Raw genomic sequence first — 13,117 nt, forward strand, 5'->3', positions numbered from 1 at the left:
TGATTTGGGGAAGCAGTAATATCCTCATTTTATAGAGGGGAATGAAGTAATAGGAAATATGTCTGTGTTGCAACCTTCTTTCAGTGGTGTATAGGACCTTTTCCCCACTAGCATAGGTATATTTAGCAAAGTAGACAGTAAGGCTATGTCTTCACTGTGAATTCTTCTGGCAGAAAATATGCTAATGAGGGACTCATTAGCAGGGCTCGACAAATAGTGTAATCTACTCACCTGTTGCGAGTAGATTACACCCTGGAAGAGCCAGCGTGGAGCAATCTGCACATGCGCAGAGTGCAGAACCACGCGGCTGGCAAGCAGGGCTCACTGCCGCTCGGCAAGCCCACCTCATTAGCATAAGCTGCAACCTCATTAGCATATTTTCCGCTGTTTCTTTTTGTGCAAGAGGTTTTTGCGCAAAAAGAAGTGTGGACTTTTTTTGGCGCAAAAACCCCATTTTGCGCAAAATCCTTATGCCTCTCTGGGACAGGCATAAGGATCTTGCACAAAATGGGGTTGGATTCTATGGGATGGGGATGAAATACAGGATGGGTGCTGGAAGATCACACAAGGGCTGGGTGCTATGGGTTTGGGGGGAGTCACACATGGGATGGGGGTTGGGAGGTCACACAGGGGCTGGGGGCTATGGGGTGGGGTCACACAGGGCCGGGGGCTATGGGGTGGCGGCCACACAGGGGCTGGGGGCTATGGGGTGGTGGTCACACAGGGCCGGGGGCTATGGGGTGGCGGCCACACAGGGGCTGGGGGCTATGGGGTGGGGGTCACACAGTGGCCGGGGGCTATGGGGTGGGGTCACACAGGGGCTGGGGGCTATGGGGTGGGGGGTCACACAGCGGCCGGGGGCTATGGGGTGGGGGGGTCACACAGGGGCCGGGGGCTATGGGGTGGGGGGTCACACAGCGGCCGGGGGCTATGGGGTGGGGGGGGTCACACAGCGGCCGGGGGCTATGTGGTGGGGTCACACAGAGGCTGGGGGCTATGGGGTGGGGGGATCACACAGAGGCTGGGGGCTATGGGGTGGGGGGGTCACACAGCGGCCGGGGCTATGGGGTGGGGTCACACAGGGGCCGGGGGCTATGGGGTGGGGGGTCACACAGCGGCCGGGGGCTATGGGGTGGGGGGGGTCACACAGCGGCCGGGGGCTATGTGGTGGGGTCACACAGAGGCTGGGGGCTATGGGGTGGGGGGATCACACAGAGGCTGGGGGCTATGGGGTGGGGGGATCACACAGAGGCTGGGGGCTATGGGGTGGGGGGGTCACACAGCGGCCGGGGCTATGGGGTGGGGTCACACAGGGGCCGGGGGCTATGGGGTGGGGGGTCACACAGCGGCTGGGGGCTATGGGGTGGGGGGGGTCACACAGCGGCCGGGGGCTATGGGGTGGGGTCACACAGGGGCCGGGGGCTATGGGGTGGGGGGGTCACACAGCGGCTGGGGGCTATGGGGTGGGGGGGGTCACACAGCGGCCGGGGGCTATGGGGTGGGGTCACACAGGGGCCGGGGGCTATGGGGTGGGGGGGTCACACAGCGGCTGGGGGCTATGGGGTGGGGGGGGTCACACAGGGCCGGGGGCTATGGGGTGGGGGGGTCACACAGGAGCTGGGGTCTATGGGGTGGGGGGGTCACACAGGGGCCGGGTGCTATGGGGTGGGGGGGTCACACAGGGCCGGGGGCTATGGGGTGGGGGGGTCACACAGGGCCGGGGGCTATGGGGTGGGGGGGTCACACAGGAGCGGGGGCTATGGGGTGGGGGGGGCCACACAGGGGCCGGGCGGGGCACACTGCAGGTTGGCGCCCAAGTGTGACGCCCGGGACCTGGTCAGGGGCCGCTCTCGTTCCGGCAGCGCCCCCAGCCCGGCTGCTGCCCCTGCGCTAACCCCGCCCCGCCGCCTCCCAGGGCAACGCGGGACGCGCCCGCCATGGCGGCCAAGGCGAAGGGGAAGGAGAACCGGCAGGTACCGACTCGCGCCCGCCCACTCCAGCGCCCATGGGCCGGGCGAGGCAGAGGCGCGCGGCTCCTGCGCGGGAGGCCTGGGGCCACAACTGGGCGGCGGCCGAGCTGGGACTCAGCCCCGCATCCAGGGCGAAGGGGAGGGCGCGGGCGGGGAGGGCCGCCTCTCGAGTGTGCGGAGCTCCCGGCAGCCTCGCGCCTTTTGTCAGCCTGTTGCGGGGGCGCGTCCTGTGTGTGTGAACCCCGAACTGCTGCTGGCGCTCCAGGCAGCGCCCAGGGGCTCGTGTTACAACGAAAGTACCGTCCCGCGTGCGGCTTTGTTACGAGCTGCGCCGGCGAGAGCTTGTGCATCGGTCCCGCTGTGAGTGCGCTCAGGCTGCCAGTGTGGCGCACGGCTTCCTGCTCACACCGGAGCCCGGTCCAGCGTGGCTTGTGCCGGCAGTGGGATGTGCCTAGAATGGGGTTGATTCTTTCTCATAAATACGAAGGGAGGGGTCAGCTAGCAGGCAGAGTTCTGCTCCCCAATGACCACAGAGTGGCCAACCGAGGGTGGGGCTCTGGACAGGGCTGGTGCAGCGACCGAGACAGGAGGTAGCAAATTGAGAGATTTTTCTACCAAAAAACACAGTTTCTCTGAATTTGCAACCAGCCAGCAAAGGTAGCAATTCCTGAGCAGTTGTACCAAATGTCATGTTTGTTTGACAGAAACTGTGACCGTCACAAAAACGGAGAGGTTTCACTTTTTTCCTATACACCGGCTTTAGGAAGTGCGGGGCCCAATTCGAACAATTTCGATGGGGCCCTACAGCAATTTTGGTTGAGCAAAAAAACCAAATAAAGAAACAGCACACAAACCCCCCCAGCTACCTCCCCTGCCAAACCCGGGAGGTAGATAACACCCCCCCCATGCGGCGCAGGAAAACGCTGCGTTCAGCTCACACCTCCTGTGGCGCAGACAGCCACCGCATTCCTCCTCTGGGGCCGATGCCTCCTGCATGCCCGGCACACTTCCGGCTTCAGGGCGTGGGGCTCCTTTAGGTGCAGGGCCCGATTCAGGGGAATTGGCCGAATCCGCCTAAGGCCAGCTCTGGCTCTGAATGTTGCTTTCTACCCAACACAGGGAAGAAGCTGGGACCCAGGCAGCACGGTCCCTGGTGAGTGCCCAGGATTCAGCAGCTGGGCAGGATGGCCCCCGCTGCCATGGTCAACCCCAAAGATTGGCCAACCTCCTGCATCCCCCACTCCTTGCCTTACTCCCCCAAATACCTCCCAACTCTCTGCCCTGAATCCTGAGCTCCCCACTCCTTGCCCTGATCCCTTTCTCATCTCTCAGTCCTGACTCCTGCACCCCCATACCTCCTGCTGTGAGTCCCTCCTTAATGATGGAAACATAAATGTGCTAATAGTTTCAGTAGAGTTAAGAAGAGAACACGCACAAAAATTCCCATATCAAATACCAGTGGAAGTTAACTGACATCTTTGATATTGCCTCATTAAAAGCAAAGAAATGACTAGGCAAGATTAAGGGTGTTGTGCTGTGATGAAGTAACTTTAGTTCATACTTAAGAATAATTCATATTATGTGGACTGTAAAATGTATAATGTTCTTAACTATACTCGCATTAAGTGCTTGTGAATTGGTAAACTGTGTGCTAAGTCTTCTATTGTTACTCAGCACCTTTTATTTGTTTTTAGACAATTTTTGATATATGTTTGATATTCTCAAAGTATTTCTGTATACAGATTTTTCTTGGTTTATTCATTCTGAGTAATGTGTCTTAATTTTTAAAATGTCATTGTTGGTCTGAAGGAAATGCATACATGTTTACTTTAAGTGACAAGAAGAGCATGGGAACAAGGTTAAATGTATCACAGGTGATAATATGTTTTTGCCTCCATGTAATTCCTTCATTGCTTTATGTACCCAAAACCTTCTAGGGAGTTTCATTCACAAATCCTCACAGTGATCCTGAATGTTCTCTTATTTCTGTGCTAGGATCTCTGATTTGGCTGATAGATGTGTGATTTGACAGGGGGCCACAGAACTCTCTATGGGTATGTCTACACTAGTCCCCTAGTTCGAACTAGGGAGGCTAATATAGGCATTTGAAATTGCAAATGAAGCCCGGGATTTAAATATCTCGGGCTTTATTTGCATCTTCCCGTCTGGGCGCCATTTTTGAATCCCTTTAGTCCAAACTAACTGCCCGTGGCTACGCACGGTATTCAAACATTAACTCGAACTAAGTCCATTCAAACAGTTAACTTGAACTAAGATCTTAGTTCGAGTTAACGTTTGACTGCCGCGTGTAGCCACTGGTAGTTAGTTCGGACTAAGGGGATTTAAAAATGGCGCCTGGATGGGAAGATGCAAATAAAGCCCAGGATATTTAAATCCCGGGCTTCATTTGTAACTTCGAATGCCTACATTAGCCTCCCTAGTTTGAACTAGGGGGCTAGTGTAGACATACTCTATGGGCTGCATTTCAGAGGGAGCTGAAAAGTGCAAGATACTCTTCTTTAAGTCAATGTTAGTTTGAGCTCCAAGTCCATGTATTTTATGACATAGTGTCATTTTGCTAATACTGACCACTCTGAGTGCTTAATTCACCACAACTATGACTAAATGTGCAGATTCAATGCCTTCCTTTAGTTTAGAGCATTAGAAAATATAACCTGATCTTAATTTCAGTCAGAGGTGCTGGTTTTAGATATTTGAATGCACAAATGAGGTTAAATTCCTCCCATTTTCTAAGTGGAGGAGACAGAAGTTCTGGCCTATAGAAAGATAAGTGCTGACAATACGTTAAGCATGTTAGCTTGACCTATTTCACTGAGGCCAGGTCTACACTAGACCTGGAAGCTCCACTTAAGGAACACAACTCCAGCTATGTAGAATATATAGCTGGAGTCGGCTTACTGGAAGACAAGTTTGGTGGCATCCTCACAATGGGAGGCCAATGGGAGCAAATGGTCCCGTAGGCTTCCCCTACTCCTTGTTACTGCGAACAGTACAGGTGCCAGCTGAAGCTATTCTCAGCATCCAACATATAGGTCTATACTAGACTTGCTATATCGAATGCCAGAACGTAGAACTCCAGCTTGGCAGGTGAAGATGTTCCCTAAGTGGCTGCTTCACTAATCTGCACTTTGAGTATTGGTGATGTATGGGTTATTATATCAACATCTCTAGGCACAACAAAAACTCGTAGATTCTTTATCTCTTTGATGATAGGAATTAAAACGCCCTTGTTGAAGGAAAATCTCTTCTGTAAAATATATTACTAAATATTTTAGTGTTGTGTAAGCAGTTTACATACTTTCCAAAATACTTTATATTAGCATCTTTAAACAGCTTGGTTGTTAAGTAGTTCAATCAAAATTATGGTTTTAAAAAAGTATACCATACAGAAGAAGGCAAGTTGTAGAAAATATATTGCATTTGAAATGTGCCACGGAAGTATTTTCTTTTTGTACAACTGTAAACAGTTTTTATAAAGAGTTTGGAATAAGTTTATTCCCATGGTCTATTTTTGTTAGGTTTCTATAATCTTTTACTCAAATTCCTTAGTTTATGTATTTTAGTTTGTTATAGTGTACTATTATCTCGAGATTTCATCTGATTCCAAACTTGGTGAAGTCCTGCATCCTGCATTAAATTACATAAGTCTCAGATTCTGGCTGACTGTATTTGGTTATGTCTACACTACCACCCTAGTTCGAACTAGGGTGGTAATGTAGGTAACCAGAGTTGCAAATGAAGCCCGGGATTTGAATTTCCCGGGCTTCATTTGCATCTCGCCGGGCGCCACCATTTTTAAATGTCCGCTAGTGCGGACTCCGTGCCGTGTGTAGCCGCGCGGCACGGAGTCCGCACTAGCGGACATTTAAAAATGGTGGTGCCCGGCGAGATGCAAATGAAGCCCGGGAAATTCAAATCCCAGGCTTCATTTGCAACTCCGGTTGCCTACATTACCACCCTAGTTCGAACTAGGATGGTAGTGTATACATACCCTTCGTTATTCACGTACACTACATAAAATAGGATACACTGCGATTGTTTTTCTCTTTTATCTGCAGGATCTCAAGAAACAGTTTCGTTTTACATTGAGTTAATTGTCTTAATTGTTTTGCCTTTTAAGAAACATGCATTTATATATTACTCTTAGGAGAAAACACATCTGAATCATAAACATCACAACACGAAGGCTACGTCTACACTGGCCCCTTTTCCGGAAGGGGCATGTAAATTTCACTAGTCGTCGTAGGGAAATCCGCGGGGGATTTAAATATCCCCCGCGGCATTTAAATAAAAATGTCCGCCGCTTTTTTCCGGCTTTTAAAAAAGCCGGAAAAGAGCGTCTAGACTGGCCCCGATCCTCCGGAAAAAGTGCCCTTTTCCGGAGGCTCTTATTCTTTGAAGTAAGAATAAGAGCCTCCGGAAAAGGGCACTTTTTCCGGAGGATCGGGGCCAGTCTAGACGCTCTTTTCCGGCTTTTTTAAAAGCCGGAAAAAAGCGGCGGACATTTTTATTTAAATGCCGCGGGGGATATTTAAATCCCCCGCGGATTTCCCTACGACGACTAGTGAAATTTACATGCCCCTTCCGGAAAAGGGGCCAGTGTAGACGTAGCCATATAGTATAAGTAGTTGGCTTATTTTTTCATTTGATATTTTTTTTATTGAGATATTCATTTTTTTAGAGCCGCAGATTATCTAGTAATAGTAAACGTTTAATTTCAGTATAAATATATGCTGAGCCAGAATCTTCTTGAAATTTGAATTGTTGCCTCTCAGAAAAATAACAGAATTTTGTTATTAAAAGGGTACAAGTACTTCTGATATTTTCTGTTTTATTTTTATGTTTTATTCCTTTTGGTACACACCAAACATATGAGAAGTTCCATTTCTTAGTGTATAAGCTTTGTGCTTTGGCTGTTACATGGTTTTTTCCCCCCCCTTTGAATGCAATTTAAATCAACATAGCTATACAGTATGTGTTTTCTTCCTTATTGATGTGAGAGCAACAGAAATGCAGTGGTTAAAAATAGTGGTTGATTTTAATTTTCCAGTGATGAAGTGGACATCTGAGGCTTTCTTAAATAAATTATTATTTTGGAATTTTTGCATAATTGTTTTATGTAGACAGGTTTTGGATATAAAACACTTGATAGTTAATTTAATAATTAAATGCCTTGTAAGGTAATAATAAGTGGGCTGCAATATTTTATATGACAGATGTTTGGACCCCATATTGTCCACAGTCATACCTGCCAGCCCTTTTGAAGAAGATCTCAGGTTTCTACACACTTGAGTTACACTGAGATAATTGACGAGTCTTTTCATTTGTAGTGTATTTTTAAAAAATTTTCATAGGTGTTCAAAGCATAAAATGAGTACTTTTTATTGTAGTTTCATACAGATGTGAATAAATAAATATCTTTGAGATACAGAGATTTACATTCACTTTTCTCTGCCTCCTCTTACGGACATACTTCAGTTTTGTTACATGCTAATCATTTCAGCAGGCTCATAAGGTAACCGTGTACACATTTACACTTTCACATCCCCAAGCAGCAGTAATTGTCAAAGATGTGCCTCAAGGATCCACTAGTTTGGAAAGAGAGTCCATCTCTGGTATGATAGTGTACTTTTTAACATGCTATTAGCTTAGGAACTGGAGGTTTTCAATATTTGTTGTTTAACCTTATGACTGTCCTAAAGACTTTGAGTGGTATGGAAGCTTTGCTTTGGGTTTTACAGAGATAGAATTCCTCCATCTTCTGTGCAGTCTGGTTGGTGTTTCTACCTTATGCTGTCATAACAAAAGACACTAAGTATTTCAGAATATGGTATTTCAATAGGCAGAAGCATGTAATATATATTCAACAAAGCTAAATAATTTCTGTCAAGGAAGACAAAACATTACATTACAAATTATATTATAACATTTTAAATTATGCAAATGTTTCTTTTTAAAATTTCGTATTCTAAATAATTTACTCTATTCTCCCTCTCAATAATTAAACCCTCTCAGTCAGTTGTAGTCTCTCATTAATTATTCACCATTGCCCTTCATTTGTAATGGGCAGTAGCTGGTGCTGTTTGTCGCGTATCTTGATTAGTGTCAAGCTGCAAACTTGTATTGCTGTTGGAATTATAGCTAAAACACAAGTGATTGTGTGAAATCTTTTACAAATGTAGATTGTGCACTTTACGTAGGCACTTGTAAAATTTGAGGTGCCATTTTCAAATTTGAAACCTAATTGCCATGTTTAGTTAATTTATTTTAGGTTCCTATTTAGGTTTAGGCCACAGATATAATTTATAGTATATTAAATGTTTTAAATATTAAAGATGTAAAATCACATTTAAACGTTTACTGTATAAAAATTGTGTGAACTGACATATTATAGTACCTTAAATACAGGTTTGTTTCTCTGAGAGAGGGAGGTGGTCTAATATTAAACAGCATTTCACAAATGCAGATAGCACTGCACAGCCATTCTTTCAGACTTGCAGTCATTGTTGCAAATGAACTGAAGGGTTTTGCTGGTCTCTGACACTATAGTATTGTTTTTAATTAAGCACAAGTTTATTTTCAGTAATTGTGAAATGTTAGCATATTGAGCTACTTGTTTATTTTCCTAACAATCATGCAGCCTCAAACTCATAATCTATTATACTCTAAATAATAACATTATTTTTAGGGCAAAGTAGTTTTTTCAAAATAAATGCTTTTTTTACTTTTAAAAATAAAAGCTATTGCACCTTACTTTTGCCAGAAGGAACTGTTTATTTTCTTCACCGCTTTAATGCTGTTGAGCTGTGTTGAAACACTATGTCTTTTAAGTGAGTATCATCACAGTTGGAGACAGTATAAAATGAAAAGCTAAGATGGTTGAGTATAGACTACAGTACATATGAAAATAGACTAGTACATAACCAACAAGTATTAGTGTGTCCAATAGATCTTTGGTACTGATTTCTTCTTGCAGCCCTGTTTTCTACAGCCATAATCAGCTGCTCAGTTACACCATCTCCAAGGTTGTGGAAATCACACAACAACTCTGCTGCAATCCTTTTACATGTTTTTACTTGTTTACTTTTTTATGGGCACTATGCATCTCTTTCTGGCTACAAACACAATTAGCAAGTTACCAGTCAAAAATTGTACTCACGCCGTCTTGAAGTATGAATGTCAGTGATACTGAAGCTGAACCACCTTTGGAGGCCATCTTCCGTTTCTTTTTGTGTGTAACTGAGCACAAACCTTATTTTAGGAGCTTAATCCCACTACATTCAAATCAATGATAGCCTTCAGTGGTACACAGTTGAATTCTAGGAGAATTAAAATGTACACAATTCAGGATGTCCTAGAGCTACTTGCACTTTAGTGTCAATATAGAAATATCCATAAATCATTAACTGATAAATATTAAACTTTCTAAAGATATAGCTTCTATTTTATAGTTCTTTGAATCTTCACAGCAAGGTTGAATCACAGTTACTATAATGGTGCTGAACGCAGTTTGAGCTTGTCTAAGCTTGCATCTGAACTATGTTCATCACAAATTTATTTGCACCAATTAGTGGACCTCATTGTCAGCAATAGGACATTTTAGTAGTATAGAATTGTCAGTAATTAAGTGTCAGTCACTGACCATGATTTCATAACTTTTCTTGACACCTTGTTTCATTACATAGCTATTCTAATAACAAATTTTTATTTTCCCTACTGCTTGACTTTCTAAATTTTCTTACTGAAGTCAATTGTATAGTCCAATCAAGTATTTACCTTGAATTTTAGAAGCCTATTGCATTGTTAATTCATGTTCACTTTATTGTCCATTACATATCCCAGTTTGTGGTATTATTCTAAATTAATATTTCTTATATGCACCACAGGGGAACAATTACTCTCAGTGTTATAAGTAGACCGTTCGTTGGGAAAAGTAATTACATAATTTAGATTACGGTACACATATTTTAGTTTTGTATTGTTGGGCTACAGATTGAACCTCTCTGATCCGGTACTCTCTGGTTTGGCAACATCCATTGTCTGGCATGATGTTAAGTAGCTGACAGTTCTCTTATCATAGGTGTGGCCAAGTTTCCTGCAACCTCATAAAGTTCTGTCTCTAAGTGTTTCGTGCTGTTGTTTAGCTCTAATTTACCCCTAAATGTCTTCTAAGAGCCCAATAAGTGAAAATTTGGTAATACTACTGGACAGTATTGACCTCCCATGGTCTGACACATTTTCTGGTTTGCATTGGTCAGGTCCCGGGTGCCGGACTGGAGAGGTTCAATCTGTATTAGAAAATCATGTATTTATTTTTAATTGCACAGAATAAAATTGTCAAAAATGGGTATAGTGGTTAACACTCACCTGAGGTGATTAGGGAGAAGTCAACTGCTTGTTTCTCTGGGTACAAAGCAAATAGAATGGTAGAGCATTGTGTGTGCGCGACTGCACACGAATATGTATGTAAAAGTTCCTGTTAGTTCATATGTCCTCCTGACTTCACCTCCATTCCTAACCTCTGTTCCTGGCTTTGTTGCTGCAGAAAATTACTGCTGCATTTCTGTTTTGATATTAGATGAATTATCTTTGTACATACATTCTTTAAAGTTCTTTAAGATCAAAAGTGTTTTATAAATTAGATTATTTTAAAAAAAAACACAATCTACTGTTTTTCATAGGAAGAAGGCCAAGATCAAGATACTGTAGCTGAAGAAAATTTGGCGTGGAGGTTTCTTTCTTTTTCCCAGATTAGTGTTTTGTTGGAACAAAATATAGAAGGAGTTCAAAAGTAAGTAACTAATATATAAAAAATGTACCTAATGCTGGTGCTTATGATTTGGTGGAAGAAAACTTGTGTGGTTTATCAGCTGAGGGTTTTTGCTGAAGATATCAAACTTAATAACTGTGATATTGATCATTTGGCGTGGTCTTAATTTCATAAAAACCTGCTAAATCCAATTCTGTAGCTGATAGAAAATAGTGAACTGACCACTATCTAAATAGATTGTGCATTGTGATATTAATTCATGATTTAATTGAAATTAAAAATATCATTTTCAAAAGAAATGAACAGTACTAATACTCTGTGCAAGACAATTATTTTTATATAGTTGGTTAGATTAATTCCACCAGCATTGTAGTACAGTATTGATTTACGTATGACATTTTTTGAAGACTTCTGTGCTAAATGAATGTTGATCTAACCCAATTTTTGGGACACTTGTGAACAGTGGCAATAATGGTGTAAAGAATAAAAGGTGTTGGTCTCAGAATGTACTCTTCTCCTATAATCTCTCCATGTTTTCATTTTTCTCTTTTGCTCATTTTCTTCAAAGGGATATTTTTGGTTGATACATTTTTGAATACTTGATATATTTATATTTTATAGCAGGTGTGATTTGTTTCAAAGGGATCAGTGTGTTGTCTTAACTGCTCCCCTTGTAGGTAATAGTGTCTAAAGTTGAAAAAATAGATAAGTTTGGATATAATAAAAACTGACCCTTAGGAAAGTGGCAAAAAACTTCATATAAAATATCTAAGTTCTTAAGGATTTAAGATGAAAGTTTAGGCATTCACAGTTTGAAGTATTGTCATTCAGTTTCAAGTGTGAAATTTTCAAAAGTTCCTACGTGATTTAGGAGCACATATCCCATTGAAAAGTCACCTTGTAGTAACTTCTTACCAAGCTAAATTTAATGGAACTTATGCTCTAAAGTTACTTAGATGCTTTGGAAAATGCTGCTGTTAGTGGATAAATACAAATGTTTTTAGGTAAAATAAAAAAGATATGGATCATTTCCTTGAAATAGATATATTTTTTTGGTTAGGAAAAATATTGATGTAGTGGAATTTCATAGAGAAACTGGAAAGATTTTTTTTCCATCTAATATTAAAATGATGTTTTTATTTACTCTTTTATACTGCACTGTAGCTCTCCAACTTAAGGCATTAGAAACTAAAACATACACATCAATTGAGATGAAATTTCATTATCACCCTGTAACACAATTTCTTGCAGAATCTCTCATCTAAGATTAGAAAGGAAAATAGAGAGAGACCTTTGTTTTTCTCTTATCTCAGCTGATATATATATTTTCACAGATAGATCTTAAATTATATGTGCTGCATTTGACTGAAAAGAGGATGCTTCAAGGGCATTTTAGGTATCACAAACAATTTAGTACCAGTATTGAAACATCTGTAGCTCACCATAGGACATAATATTTATGTACTGTAAAGTTTCCTTGCCACTGCTGGAGAAACAATACAGTGCTAGATGGATCGTGCTTTTGATGTGTTGAAGTAATTTCTTAGTTCAGTCTATTGATCTACAGATTTTATACTGCTTCCCATCACTATAGTACTTGAGCTCCTTCCATGAAAAAATAGCAGTAGTAATAATAGAAGATATATGAAGAATTTATTGTTTTTCCAATCATTCTTGTGTGTAATTGTCAGTCACATAAATTCAAAACATTTAAAAAATGAATCAGAAAAGCCTAATTCCCTTTGATACAGTGATTGAGAAACCATGAAGTTGGCAGAAGCTTGGAAGACAGAGGTTTCAAACTTTGAAAAGTTCATAGTTGGCCGCACTCCATCTCCATTTCAGTCCATGACTAAGACCATGTCTACACTACGAGATAAGGTCAAATTTAATATGGTCAGTTTCTGGCCACCCAATTTTGCAAAGTCAAAGGCCCATGTCCTTACTATGGCTAAGAACCCAATATAGTCCAAAGTTGCATGTCCCCATTAGAGAGCCTACCATTGGCTCAGAGAGCAAAGCACCATGGGTAGCTTTGCATTCTGGGCTATGCTCCCAATGCCCATTAGGACCAAAACTCTGCAGTGTGTGTTTATGGGTTCATGTTGTCAGCATCCCATAATGCACTTGTTTAGTCTCTTCCCCGCCCCCCCCCCCCACTCTTTTGCTTGAGATCAATGGGAATTAGTCTTTTTACGCCTAAAAGGTTTGCCCTGGTTTCCCGCGCAGATGCCATAGCAGCATGAGCGTGGTTTCTGTTTTGCAGCAACCCATTGTGATACTGATGGTTGCTTTGGTGTGCCTAATTGCCACAATACTTTGAGAGCAGGGTGAGGAGGAGGATGAATCTCAGCTT

General features: G+C 42.9%; 1 protein-coding gene across 4 annotated transcripts in view; it reads left to right on the forward strand.

Moving 5' to 3' along the window:
• The first annotated feature begins 1,819 nt into the window (after positions 1-1,819).
• LOC106733079 (ciliary-associated calcium-binding coiled-coil protein 1) overlaps positions 1,820-13,117 on the forward strand; it is a 145,510-nt gene continuing 134,212 nt past the window's right edge. For 3 of the 4 annotated variants that reach the window (XR_012905583.1, XM_075934881.1, XM_075934879.1), the window contains exons 1-2: positions 3,052-3,123; positions 10,673-10,782. Coding sequence is in view for 3 of the 4 variants with exons in the window: in XM_075934881.1 (XP_075790996.1) it covers positions 3,067-3,123; positions 10,673-10,782 (167 nt within the window). In the remaining variant the exon portion in view is untranslated. Of the gene's footprint in view, positions 1,974-3,051; positions 3,124-10,672; positions 10,783-13,117 lie in introns of those variants that run through there. The other variant, XM_075934880.1, reaches the window with a different exon arrangement.

The sequence above is a fragment of the Pelodiscus sinensis genome, chromosome 8 (genome assembly GCF_049634645.1).
Source record: "Pelodiscus sinensis isolate JC-2024 chromosome 8, ASM4963464v1, whole genome shotgun sequence".
Classification (NCBI taxonomy): domain Eukaryota; kingdom Metazoa; phylum Chordata; order Testudines; family Trionychidae; genus Pelodiscus; species Pelodiscus sinensis.